At 42.7% G+C, this 14813-nt stretch overlaps 1 protein-coding gene across 2 annotated transcripts in view; it reads right to left on the reverse strand.

The window, feature by feature from the left end:
* LOC137418277 (double-stranded RNA-specific adenosine deaminase) overlaps positions 1-14813 on the reverse strand; it is a 51738-nt gene that overhangs the window by 31723 nt on the left and 5202 nt on the right. Inside the window, exons 2-7 of one of the 2 annotated variants that reach the window (XM_068104291.2) lie at positions 14609-14738; positions 14137-14297; positions 13896-14031; positions 13520-13691; positions 4315-4408; positions 3796-3912 (exon numbers count right to left, since the gene is read on the reverse strand). In XM_068104291.2, coding sequence (XP_067960392.2) covers positions 3796-3912; positions 4315-4408; positions 13520-13691; positions 13896-14031; positions 14137-14297; positions 14609-14738 — 810 coding nt within the window. Of the gene's footprint in view, positions 1-3795; positions 3913-4314; positions 4409-13519; positions 13692-13895; positions 14032-14136; positions 14304-14608; positions 14739-14813 lie in introns of both variants that reach the window. The other variant, XM_068104289.2, reaches the window with a different exon arrangement.

Consider the following 14813-nt stretch of genomic DNA (forward strand, 5'->3'; position numbering starts at 1 on the left):
CCCCTTTCTGTTACGTGCTCCTCCCTGACCCCCTGGTCACGGAGTACCTCCGAGCCCAGAGAGGTGTCACGGCAGAAAAATGTGTTATTCTGTATGTCAAAGATCAATGGAGAAGCCACCCCAATTGCTACTCACAAACAAATATTGTATTAAGATCACACAAGAATAACAGTACAACAATAATAGTATTCAATAGTACAATCAATATGTCCTATGATGGTACCATCAGTTTTGTAATATAGAACTCACTGTGCTCCAAGTGAGTGAAACAAGAACATCCCCAATGTCTCTTATTCCCCGGCTTCAAGCCAGAGTCGATCCGCTCCAGCGATCGACACCAGAATCTCGTTCGGGTGGCAAGTACAGTCACACAGCCACAGCTGCACAAAGGCGCCCTCAAGGCGACTGAGAGATCACCCCCTCGGGTATGGACGTCCCACAGCTCCCAGTCGGTGACATGCAGACTTTCCACTCAAAAGCCACGCCACATCACTATCACTATCACTATCACTATCACACACACACACACACACACACACACATACACACACACCCCCCCCCCCCCCCCCCCCCCAGATCGACGTCTGAAGGCGGTGAAAATGGTCGAAACGAGACGAAACCGTGAGCGAAGCGCAAGTCCTACGTATATTCAAAATGGCCGACAGCCCGGTCTCGTGGCGCAACGGCACGACGATGATTCTCTCCTGAATCAATCGCAAAACCTGACACGCAGGTTAATCTGTCACAGCAATAACCACTCTGTCGCAGGAATCCCTTTCCTGGGAAACCCGAAAGTTCGCTAGTGACTGTTGTTCGCCAAAGTTCGCTCAAGACCGCAAATAGCTCGGCTCCTTCTTGTCCGACTCCCTCGCTCTGCCTTCTTTTCTCCCTCTTCCTCTTCGTCGCCGTCCGGTTCCTGTTTCATTTTAAAACATGAACCTTTTACCTTTTGACAATAATAATTGCTATTTCCCTCAAACAACAATAATAATAATAATACATGGAACCAGAAATGTTTCAAGTGGATGAAAACCACCACAACGGAAGTGACGAATCCGTAACACCACTGACCGATGGCATGAGGGAGAAGCGAGGCGGCCATTGGTGGAGAACTGGGCCAAGTGCAGTTGGTCTGCAGGGATTGGTGGAGAGAGGCAAGTGATGTCACGAGCCGATGTTTAAAGAGCTGAAGGACCGACATTTTCTCTCTCTTCTTCTTGCCCTCATCTATTGCCTTCGCTTTTCGCCTTCCTCTCTCTTGTTCCTTTGTCCTTCTCCCTCGCGCTCTCGTGTTTGGACCGACCATGTCGAGGACGCCACCGGGAAACCAGGAGAGGCAACGGGAACTGCGGTTCTCCGAGTGGACGACACGTTGACGCGCGGCTTCCCGCTGAGGCATACGGAGGGGAGGCCTAGCAGCGGGGGAACGGGCGGTTCCCGCCAACAACCGGGCAGTTCCCGCCAACGCACTGGATGAGTCGACGAATTCTGACGAGACCCCGAGCGAGGTTGAACTAAGTGCAAGGCTCACACAGTTATTTTCATTCCACGTTATTTTATCCCCGTGTCTGAGTTTAAGTCTGGTGTGAGGGATCCCAATTTAGGACATTTATTTACCATCGCGTTTCTTGTTACCGGCATTCCGTTAAATAAACCTGTTTATTTCTTGTACATCTTAAATCCGCCTCGGTTTGAGTTAATTTCCACAGGTTTGAAGACTGCCCGGCGGGATCACGACAGGTAAGCTTCGGCGTCTTCTTCTTCTTTCTTCCTCCCACGTGGAGATATAAAATCCGCTATTGAATTGAACGCCTCCATTAACGCTCGATTGCTATCCGTGATTTTCTGGTCTTCACCGAGGGGAATCACGCAACAATATGTTATTTCAGTCGCCATCGTCATATACAGTCACGTGAAAAATTAAGTACAGTAAGTAAGTAAAAGTAAGTACAGAAAAGTACGTTTCTGCCGAGAGCAGACCGCAAGATGCTGAAAGAAGTGTCTAAGAACCGCAGAATGTCATCACGGGACCTACAGGTAGCTTTGCCACTTGATGTCAAAGTGCACGAGTCGACCAGTAGAAGGAGGCTGCACAAATTTGATCTACATGGGAGGTGCGCCAGGAGGAAACCTTTGCTCTCCAGAAATAACATCAGGGCAAGACTAAAGTTTGCCAATGAACATCTAGGCAAAGACCAGCACTTCTGGAACAATGTGCTCTGGACAGATGAGTCAAAGGTAGAGCTATTTGGCCACATTAACAGAAGACATGTTTGGCGAAAACCAAAGACAGCATTTGACCACAAGACCCTGATACCAACTGCAAAGCATGGTGGTGGAAATATTATGGTTTGGTGCAGCTTTGCTGCATCAGGGCCTGGGCAGCTCACCGTCATATAATCCACTATGAATTCTTCATTGTACCAGAGGGTGCTTGAGGATAATGTGAGGCCATCTGTCGGAGAAGTTGAAGCTCAAACAAAGGTGGACCTTGCAACATGACAATGACCCTAAACATACCAGTAAATCCACCAAGGAATGGCTGAAAAGAAAGAAATGGAGTGTTCTGGAATGGCCAAGTCAAAGCCCGGATCTAAATCCCATCGAGATGTTGTGGGGGGATTTGAAACGAGCTGTGCATGCAAGAAACCCCTCAAACATCGCACAGCTGAAAGAATTCTGCATGTAGTAGTGGGCAAAAATTTCTCCCATTCGATGTCAGAGACTGGTAGACAGTTATAAGAAACGCCTACTTGAGGTTGTTTCTGCCAAAGGGGGCAATACCCACCTATTAGAGCCATGGGTGTACTTACTTTTTCCACATGCGAAATTTGCATTAATGTTTATTTAAATTATACAATGGACTATAAAATGTAAATGTTTCATGATATTTGTTATATTATATCACCTTTGTCTATCAATATTGTTGAAATGAAGATCAAATAGCTGTATGTTGAAATATGTTGAAAAAGTCAAAACTTTACATGGGGTGTACTGACTTTTTCACGTGACTGTACATTGGATCGTTACTTATCCAATCTCAACCAAACTTTACAGGGAGATAAAGGGTCGCACGATGGAGGTAGTAGTAATTTAACTTCCCCCACCCATCCCAAGGGGGTTTTCCCCACAAATGGGGTTGCGTGTTGAGGTGTGTATCCGTGTTAAGAAAGCTTTATCGTGGCGCTTTTCCAAGGCCGCTTCTAATAACAAACGTAACAACACTAAATATAACAGCATTATATAAATGTTATTACAAAACAATATTAATACTAATAATATCCCACCTCCGCAAGAGGTTTTTGTCTTCTTTGAACAAACAGCGTGTTAACGTGTATAAACAGCTTGTCGTGCCGTTTTTGGTAGGAGCACACCCCACCAGAAGTAAAAATATTATAAACCAAAAACTCGTATGATTATCTTTTGAAACAGTTGCTAATTCTGTTTAACACGAAACTAAAAGGGAGGAAACCCAAGGTGTGTTCAGTTACAAAGCAGCTAGTGTGTGCTTGCTTGCCAAGCAACCAAGTTACCAAGCAGCTAGTGTGCTTGCCAAGCCTGCTGTTCCTTATCAATGGTGTTGAATGGATCGCTTGCTCCAATGCTTAAACCACTTGGTGAGCGCTCCACAAGAAACTTTGGAAAGTAACCACACCCTCGATGTTCTTGAGGCCCGACCCTAGATCTACTGGAATCTATATACCCCAGAGAGGAATGACCCTTCCTGCCGCTCCCATAGGGAACGAGTGTACTCGTTATGACAAAGAAACAATTTCCTGAGAGACAAAGGCTGACCTGATGTATAGCTGGAATGAGATCTCTGGTTTCACACATAACTTGTCATCTTTCATGGTGAAAATGCTCTCTTTCTCATCTGACGGCTTATAATTCAAGAGGCATTTGTATAAGAACCTGTTTCGATGAAGAAAAAAAAAAAATGAAGTCAAGATTGTAACCATCTTCAACAAGAACATAGTCATTTTAAACAATTAATTTAACATGAGAGTCTATCTATTTATTACGCATGCATAATGGTGGATGCTTTGACCCCTACCCTCTCCTAAAACAAACATGTTACAGAAATCAATTACGGTTCCTTCACCCCCTCCCAACTCTCTTCCATTCCCTTGTCTCTCTGCTGCCCTCCCACCCCTCACATTGTGCTTTTTCTGAATTTTACTTTCCTCAACTGACTGCCACCCCACCCAATCATCCTGCATGTATGTAGCACGTGTGTCGGGACATAAGTGGGCTGCAGTCTCCATGTGCAGAACCTACTGTTATTTGCCGATATGATGCTGTATATAGCCTGACCTTTGCAGGCCACGCTTGGCGATGACCTCTGCATGGCAGTCATTGATTGTTTGTCCATTCAGACTTAACTCGTCACCTTTCACACACCTATTTCCTGCATACAAGTGTGTGAACACGAGAATGAGAACGCAATGAACGAATAAGATACAGCAGTTCAAAAATAGGAAACATGCTTTTAAACTACTAAAACACTGACTTAATGCAAACAGGGATGTCAATTCGGTACAAGTGAGGAAACAGAGGATATGCTGTGTGAGTTTGTGGTTGAATTTGACTTACTAATCACTGACACAAGTAAGAATAAAAAGGTACAGTATTGTGGACAAGACTAAGTAGACATGGTAAGGTAAACACTGTTTTTCTAAAAACACATCATGAGAGAGGAAAGTTTGAGTCCTGTGCACATTCTGTCATTTGCGCTATTACAAAACAAACTGGAGTGAAGTCGATGACGTGCCATCACAAATCCCTATGCTTCCCACCTAAAACAAAGTTGAAAGATAGCAAAAGGTTCCACCAGGAATGACCCAATATCAAATTTTGAGTTTTTAAAAGTTTTCTGTTTTGACCCGTGACTCTAAATCCCCACCCCCTGGTATTAGAAAATGTTTAAAATTATGCCCGTAATTTCATTTTTTGGTATTTGACCTTTTGACCATAGCCCAGGGACCTACAGGGCAGGGCCAAACATTATACTGCTCTCACAGCCTCTTTCCACCCACATAACCTCTCTTGGGCAACCTCCTCAACCTCCACAATGACCAAGTTTGGTAAATGTTTGTAGAACCGTTTAGGAGATATCGTGACGGACGGACACAGGCGGACGAGATTACAAACCACCCCCACTCCCGGTGTCGTTGAGAAGATCTGTTTTTGCACCTTTTTGTGGAAGGGGTGGGGGGAGTGGATGGGTCAATTGTCTGTTTTCTAAGCAGATGGGAATAAGCGTAAAATGAAGACAGGCTGAAGAGAGCAGACCTTGGAGAAGCAAGAGGAGCAGGGCAGGATTTTAGAACATGGATTGTCCATGTTTTAGAACAAAGTCAAGGGTGGCAAGAACTGTCTCTTTTCACAGGGGCATGGGTTGGACACAAAGAGGTGAGACATTCTATATTATGTCGAGCTATGCAGCCGTTTTAGGTGAGGTAGGATAGAGGGACCACCAGATACAACAACAAACAATGCAACTTTGTCTTTGTTGTGGATACAACAAAGACAGACTTATCAAGGAACCACCATAACCTTGACGAAGGATAGAGGGTGGAGTGACAGAAGTAGCTTCACACTGTTAAGGAAGGTGGAGGAAAGAGAGTTTTGGGGGATGATGGAGCATGGGTGTGTGGTGTGAAGATGCACGAGGGAGAAAAAGACGTGAGAGATGCCGGGATAGAGTGGTTAGCAGCCATGAACCTGCAATTGCTGTAAGCTGTGGTTCCCCCCCCCCCCCCCCCCCCTCCTCAATCCTTAGTTTGGCAATATACAGGCAGATACCGGAGGCAGGGTGGAAATCATTTGATCGTGTGATGGAAAGCAGCACTGTAAGAGCATGAAGATACTTACAGTACAGGCTTGCAAGCAGGCCTGGGAGGATAGAGGTAACTTGGATGGAACAAACGATTGAATCGAGGTTAGGGCAAGGGAAAAGTGGAGAGAGAGAGGGAGAGAAGGAAAGAGGGAGAGAGAACACTTTCAAAGTAGAGTGTTGCCAGCGAGAGCGAATGAAGCATTTTGCAAATTACTGTGTTTCCTCCCCTCCTATCTGCTCTTTTCCTGTTAATTTCGTTTTGAACCATGGTCCATGAGAGTGAGAGTGAGAGTGAGAGAGAATGGCAGGTGCATGGAAGAAAGTCGGAATGACGTTCTTTTTTGTTGTTCATTTTATAGCGTAGGTGAACAGGTACAGTCACGTGAAAAAGTAAGTACACCCCATGTAACGTTTTGACTTTTTCAACATATTTCAACATACAGCTATTTGATCTTCATTTCAATAATATTGACAGATAAAGGTGATATAATATAACAAATATCATGAAACATTGACATTTTGTAGTCCATTATATAATTTAAATAAACATGAAAGCAAATTTCACATGTGGAAAAAGTAAGTACACCCTTGGCTCTGATAGGTGGTATTGCCCCCTTTGTCACAGTTCCAGTTGAGAACCAGTTCACTGGTAATTCCCTGTTTGTCGTAAAAGGCGACAAAAAGGGTTGGCGTCAGGAAGGGCATCCGGCCGTAAAACATTGCTTCAAAAAGGGGACCAAAAAACAACAACAACCATGGTTCCCGAAAAAGGCCAACCCCTGCTTGCGGGGAAAAATGGCCTCTAAAAGGTGTTTTTTTTGTCAGAAACAACCTCAGGTAGGTGATTCTTATAACTGTCTACCAGTCTCTGACATCGACTGGGAGAAATTTTTGCCCACTCCTCCATGCAGAATTCTTTCAGCTGTGTGATGTTTGAGGGGTTTCTTGCATGCACAGCTCGTTTCAAATCCCCCCACAACATCTCAATGGGATTTCGATCCGGGCTTTGACTTGGCCATTCCAGAATCCTCCATTTCTTTCTTTTCAGCCATTCCTTGGTGGATTGACTGGTATGTTTAGGGTCATTGTCATGTTGCAAGGTCCACCTTCGGTTGAGCTTCAACTTTCCGACAGATGGCCTCACATTATGCTCAAGCACCCTCTGGTACAATGAAGAATTCATCGTGGATTCTATAATGGTGAGCTGCCCAGGCCCTGATGCAGCAAAGCTGCCCCAAACCATAATATTTCCACCACCATGCTTTACAGTTGGTATCAGGTTCTTGTGGTCAAATGCTGTCTTTGGTTTTCACCAAACATGTCTTCTGGTGCTGTGGCCAAATAGCTCTACCTTTGACTCATCTGTGCAGAGCACATTGTTCCAGAAGTGCTGGTCTTTGCCTCGGTGTTCATTGGCAAACTTTAGTCTTGCCCTGATGTTCTTTCTGGACAGCAACGGTTTCGTCCTGGCACACCTCCCATGTAGATCAAATTTGTGCAGCCTCTTTCTAATGGTAGACTCGTGCACTTTGACATCAACAGTGGCAAGAGCTACCTGTAGGTCCCGTGATGACATTCTGGGGTTCTTAGAGACTTCTTTCAGCATCTTGCGGTCTGTTCTCGGGCTGAACTTGCTGGGGCGGCCTGACCTGAACAAGTTGGCAGTTGTTTGGAATCTTCTCCACTTGTAGATGATCTTCCGGACAGTCGAATGATTGATTTCAAATTGTTTGGAGATCTTTTTTAATCCCTCCCCAGACTCGTAGGCATCTATAACCTTCTTTCTGAAGGCCTCAGAGAGCTCTTTTGATCTAGGCATGGTGACGCCGCACACTTCAACAACAAAGAGCAAACCAAGCTAAATGTCCGAGGTTTAAATAAGACAGGTTCCTCCAAGATCCTCTCCAACGATGTTCTAATCATTTGCACCTGAGCTGGTGCACCTGATTCTAATTTTAGGTATTTGAAGTAGTGATAAATGTAGGGGTGTGCTTACTTTTTCCACATGTGAAATTTGCATTTATGTTTATTTAAATTCTACAATGGACTACAAAATGTAAATGTTTCATGATATTTGTTATATTATATCACCTTTATCTGTCAATATTGTTGAAATGAAGATCAAATAGCTGTATGTTGGAATATGTTGAAAAAGTCAAAACTTTACATGGGGTGTACTTACTTTTTCACGTGACTGTAGGTGAGAGTGAATAAAGGTAGCAAGATACAAGACGAGAAATTAGAGCAAAGAAAGAGAAGGATAAAAAAAAAGAATAAAGATGCAATGCCTATAGAAAATCTACACCTCCTTTCAAAATTTTCACCTTTTGTTGTCTTATAGCTTGGAATAAAATTGCATTAAATAAGACTTTTTCCACCTTTATTTACACATCGTTACCCACAACTTCCAAGTAAAAAACAAATTTCGGAAAATTATCCAACAATACAAAACTAGAATATCCACCCCACTTATTAATAGATGTGTCCACCCCCTTATACTAGCAATTGTAAATTAGCTCAGGTGTACTCAATCACCTTCAAAATAACAGACCAAGTTAACTGGCCTCCACCTGTGTTAAATTTTAGTGATTGTGATGATTTCAGAATAAAATCAGCTGTTCTGCAGGTTTCCTCTGCGGGGTAGTGCATTTCACAACAAAGACTCAACCATGAGCACCAACAAGGAGCTTACAAAAGACCTCCAGGATAAAGTTGTGGGAAGGTACAGATCAGAGCATGAATATTAAAATATTTCAAAGGCCTCGAATATCTCTTGGAGCACAGTCGAGACAAGACAATTAAGAAGTGGAAGGTTTATGTACCACCAAGACCTTGCCTAGATCAGGCAGTCCCTCCAAACTGCATGAGCAAGCAAGGAGGAGTCTGACCATAGAGGCCACTGGCAACTTTGAAAAACCCTAACCCGAACCCCAACAACAACTGCTCACTGTGTGGATGTGTCAACAATATCCCAAGCACTCCACAAGTCTGGCCTTTATGGTAGGGTGGCAAAAAGGAAGCCATTACTCCAAAAAAAAAAACCCCACCTTGAGTCCTGTTTGAGCTATAAAAAACAAAAAAAAACACTCCGGAGATTGTGAAGCCATGTGGCAAATGGTTTTGTGGTTTAATGAAACCAAGATGGAACTTTTTGGCCTAAATGCAAAATGCTACGTTGGGCGCAACCCCAACACAGCACATCACCACCCAAAGAACACTGTCCCGACAGTGAAGCATGGTGGTGGCAGCATCATGTTATGGAGATATTTCTCATCAGCAGGATTGGGGAAATTGTCAGGATAGAATAGAAAATGGATGGAGCAAAATCCAGAAAATCCTAGAGGAAAACCTGCTGCCCTCTGCAAGAAAGCTGAAATTAGGACAGAAGTTTATGTTTCAGCATGACAACGACCCACAGCACACAACCAAGGCTACATTGGAGTGGCTAAGGAACAAAAAGATAAATGTCCTTGAGTGTTCCAGTCGGAGCCGTGAACTAAATCTAATCGACAATCTGTGACATGACTTGAAGATTACTGTCCATCAACGCTCCCCACGCAACTTGACTGAGCTTGAACAGTTTTGTACAGAAGAATGGGCAAATATTGCTCAATCAGCATGTGTAAAGTTGGGGGAGACCTATCACAACAGACTCACAGCTGTAATTGCTGTCAAAGGTGCTTCCACCAAGTTAACTCTGGGGGGTGGACACTTATCCAACCAAGATATTCTGGTTTTGTATTTTAAAATAATTTTCTGAAATTTGTAGAATTTGTTGTTCACTTGCAAGTTGTGGGTTATGATGTGTAAATAAAGGTGGAAAAGTCTCATTTGATGCATTTTAATTCCAGGCTGTAATGCAACAAAAGGTGACTATTATGAAAGGGGATGTATAATTTCTATAGGCACTTTCCACGGCGTGAAGCTGGAAGGCGTAAAAACATTTTGCTACCTCGGAGACATGCTGAATGGAGAAGGTGGATCAGACTCGGCAACGGTTGCTGGAGTGAGATGCGCATGGAAGAAGTTTCGGGAACTGAGTGGCGTGCTGACGAGGAGGGGAGTGTCGTTGAAGCTGAAGGGAAAGGTGTGTGCTGCATGTGTGAGAGGTGTTATGATTTATGGGAGCGAGACATGGGTAATGAACGTAGAGCAGCAACGAAGGCTGGAAAGGGTGGAAGTGCGAATGGTTCGGTGGATGTGCAGAGTATCGTTTAGAGAGAGGACGACAAATGATGAATTGCGAAAGATGATGGGAATAGAGCCTGTGATTGATGCTGTGAAGAGGAACAGGTTGAGATGGTTTGGTCATGTGTTGAGGAAGGATGAAAGTGACTGGTTGAGAAGAGTGATGGAAATGAATGTAGAAGGAAGTAGAGGACGGGGAAGACCGAGAAAGACTTGGCTAAAGATGGTGGAAGAAGAAATGCGGGCAAGGGGGTTAGGTTAACAAGGAGAGATGCAGAAAATAGGGCAAAATGGAGAAGATTGTCATGGGGACCGCAAGGCTAACCCCCGCTCTAGCAGGGAAAATGGCCTTAAAATGCATGTTGTTGTTGTTGTTGTATAGGCACTGCATAGACAGATTAACAGTTTAGACCTTGAAACATGTGAATACCTGGCTTGGGCCCACACATGAACTCGATACAAAGCACAAAGTAAATGCATGAGAAATGCGGAAATGAGCATACTAGACTATCAACAGTGCAGACAGAAATCGACAACAGTGAGATGAGAAAAATCCCAGAAAGGTATCCTTCGCCTTGGACGTATATCTCTTAAAGCAGAGCAAAACACGTTAATAGTCACGAGAAACCGGTGGAATTGCATTGCCTTTCCTTAAGCAAGTAAATGTCGTCAATTTCAGGTACCGTTCGCTGTATCTCTAGGAATTTCGCTCAAAACAAAATGTGATAATCTCAATGTAAGCCTCCCTTCGCTTCGCTGACGGGTTTAATCAAAAGACAGCATGTTGTACTTCACAAACAACCAAACATATTCCAGGTCTATCTGAATGTCAATGAGGATGTAAAATTAAGTGTAGCGCACAAAAAATGATTTTTTATTACACTTGGTTGTTGTTGTTGTGGGTGTGCTTGTTGTTGTGGCTGTGGATGTTTGTGTGCTGTGATTTTTATATTGCTTCGAGAATTATTCCTATGTATAATTTTGTGTGCTCCACCCGTGTCCTTCTGAAGGGTTCCTCCTCTTGTAGAATAATAAATGTAACCATTGGAACCTCTACATTAAGCTCCTATTCCCACTTGTTCGTCCTAAATTCTGGAAAGATGAGCTTTTACAAAAGGGAAGTAAATGTGATTAAAGGAACTAATTGTTTTTTCCTTGTAAATTGATTATTCGCTTTCCAACCAAGTCAATGGATTGATTATTACCTTTCCAACGGTACCATTTGTATTATTGTATGACAGCAGAAACTCTTTGGAATAAGGTGTTGCGGATGGAGAAATTTGGCTTCTTTTGTGTAAAGATTATGAAATAAACAATGGGACAAAACCTTTGGAGTCCTAAAGTCTGATTTTAAGATTTTGTCATAATCCAAACCTTAACTCGAATACTTATCTGATAAAAATTACTATTAACCATGAAGTGCAACTTCTGTGAATTTCACAGAAATTTATGTGGAGGCAGCCGTGTCTTGTCCTCCATTGGCAGACGCCTATGACACTAAATCAGTCGAACTACAAATTGTGGACAAAGTTTCTCCCTCCACGGATCTTCCTGGGAAATTTACTGAAGTTGTGTTTGCTGTTTAACCCTTTGAGTACGGATGACGTCCAGTGCTGCAACCCGCGAAAAAGTTTTGTGTACGGATGACATTACTACACGTCATCGACTATACCTATCAATAGATCGTCAGTACGTGGTTGCATTCCCGTACCAAAATGCCAAATTAATCCCGTTTTATCAAATTTATCGAGGTTCGAGAATTTTTTTTAAATTTCTTTAGGTTGCTAAGGATCCCGGGATTATCCAAAAAAAAATCCCATACTCAAAGGGTTAATGGCGCACTTTCTTTTACATTCAAGAATAGAGAGTGAACCATTAAACTAGTGTGTTGCTATCTGAGATCGCTGAGGGCTCCCAGTATAGCCTACTCCTAATATGAGCAAATTGGTAGTACCTGGAATTCTGCCTTATAATGAAAACAAAATATGTTTTTCCAAAACGCAGGACACCATGGACAACACGAAAAACATATATTGCTTCTCTCTGGCAACCATTACAATAGTTAAAAAATAAATAAATAAATAACGGGAAAATTAAATACGTAATTGAAAAATGAGAAAAAAAATTAATACAGCACAATAACAAAACATAGAAAAATAAAATTAATATATTTTTTTAATAATGGAAAAAAAATTTTTCGACGACACGGCACTCGGTAGAGCACATACCTCCGCCAGGCTGAACAGTTTACGTTTTGTATCCCACTGATAGGCCGGTTCTGGATCCAGACCTGAACCAAAATCGAATCGGTTTGTTCTCGTCACATAACCAACTCATCCACCTGGTGTTGTCATAACTCATCCACGTTTTGAAATACCATCGTCGTTTGAAATACCATCGTTGTTTGCCCAATCCTCTCAATGGTGAAGAATCACAAATAAAATTTTAAAAATTCTCATATCTGGACCAGGATTTTCACCAAAATCTAATCAATTTGACCTTGTCACACACCCAACATGTCCACCAAAATTCGGCTGAATCTATCTGCAACTTTTTGAGATATCTTGCTGTACGTCGTTTTTGACCTATCTCTCAATAGTGAAGAATTACTTTTAAAATTACAGTTCTCCAGATCTGGATCTTCACCAACATCTAATCATTTCGTCCTTGTCACACACCCAACCTGTCAACCAAATTTCGTCTGAATCTGTCCACAAATTTTTGAGATATCCTGTTCACAGTCAAACAGACAGGGGTGAAAACATAAACTCCGCCACCGAAAAACGGGACATCACAGACACCTAGACTAAACACTTAATGTCTCCCTCCGGGAACCATAATAATTAGATTTACTGAAGCTCAGATATTCAATTATAATTTTTTTTTTTTTTAAGAGTTTTCACAAGCAAAGATATGACTTATTAATATGAATATATTAGTACCGTTATTTCACAAATTTACGGAAAACAGGTTTGGTCGTGCCCAAACGCAACTGACCTTTGCCTCATTTGTGGGTTCCCTTTATGTTTGACTTGCACAACCTGAATAAACGAATTTAATGAAATCATGAAATAAACTAGAACGGGCACTCGGTAGAGCGCATACCTTCGCCGCAGCTACTGTTCTGTACTTGGTAAAAATACGATTTTGACCTTTTCGTGACCTTGACCTTGACCTTTGACCCGATTGCTCCCAAAATCTAATCAAATGTGTCCCGTATAATAACCAATCATCCCACCAAATTTCATGCAATTCGGTTGAATACTTTTTGAGTTATGCGAATAACATACACACACACACACACACACACACACAGACATACAAATAAATACACAGCGATCAAAACATAACCTTCCGCTTTTGCGAAGGTAACAAAGACTTTCTCTTCCAAGAAAGGAGGATTAACAGAATGTCTTCAAAAAAGAAATAATTATTTAATAGCTAAAACATCTTTCAGAATTCCCCCAAAAAGTTGTTTCAAAGCAAGTCCACCTGTGCCTAAGCTGACAACGCTTGCTGGTTTGTCTAGCTTGTTGACCATGATGAAGGCAGCAAGGACTTTGCGCCCAGAAAGCAGACTCGGGTGCTGCGCAGCAAGATCATCAAAATGCTTGTGTGCCATCAAAGCCACCTCGTCGTGGCAGCTACAAACACCGGTGAACACCTTGGGAAGATGTTTACAATTACTTTTATTAAGCATGCTAAATTTTTGTTTTTTTTTAAAGAAAATCATGATGGATTAGCATCAAAGCTCTCTGTGGGATTTGACAGATCACTGACTGATATAAAACTATTTAATCGATTGGGGTGAAATACCATCAGGCAGGATTTTTTAATCACCCCATCGCCAGCACTTCCAAGGTCTGACCTTTAGGACCTCAAAGTGTTGCTGCCCTTCCAACATATGGAGAGCATTCTCGGCAGCAGCCAATTTCGCTTGCTTCTTGTTGCTGCTTTCGGCAGGGGGAAACCATAGACCTCCAACCTTTGCCTGAATCAGAAACCTGCAGGAACAAAGATGTAACAAGGAAACGCAGACAGGATAGCATGTTTAGTGTTTTACTAAAGAGAAACTCACAACCAAGCAATATTGGACTGAAGATCAGCACCTGGGACGATGAGATGGTCCACTTTGGTCTATCAGGATGAAATCGCAGGCGAACCCTTTGGTCTGCGCATACTGCATAATTGCAGACACTGCGTTATCAGCACCAGGCCATGTCGAGGTACCATGGCTCAAAGAGCAACCATCAGTGGTGACTTCCTGGTTCTGTTGCTTCACAGGCAGGAACAAGAAACAAACACACAAGACAGCATACGATACAGACAAAGGGCGCACGCAGTACAAAGAAACCCGCATTGTTGTAAAAGATAAAGTAGAGTATTATTCGTAAAAAGGAAGAAGAATATAATCAATGAAATTGCTGCAAGATTTTCCTTGATATAATTAATACGAGCAAAGAAAACAGAGCCAATCAAATGTACAGCTGCAAAGTTTCCTGCTTTACATCAGTAAAGGATAGGGAACTAAGTCAGTGGCCCGAGACCTTTCCCCATTTCACACGACTAGGATGCACTTACCCCCTGCGATACCTGCTGCACCGAGAGCTGCTGCAATGCATACTTGGCGGCGAGGTGCTTTGCAATCTTCTTGCTACCTGCTTCCGCAGGCATAAACGTTCGCTCTCCCAAGGAAGCCTGCACCTTAAATCTGCACAATGACAAGGTACTGAAAGGTATTGCACTACAAACGCATGTCCGTAGCACACTTTCCTTTTTTTGACCT

This window comes from Myxine glutinosa, chromosome 7 (assembly GCF_964187855.1).
Source record: "Myxine glutinosa chromosome 7, kmMyxGlut1.1, whole genome shotgun sequence".
Lineage (NCBI taxonomy): Eukaryota > Metazoa > Chordata > Myxini > Myxiniformes > Myxinidae > Myxine > Myxine glutinosa.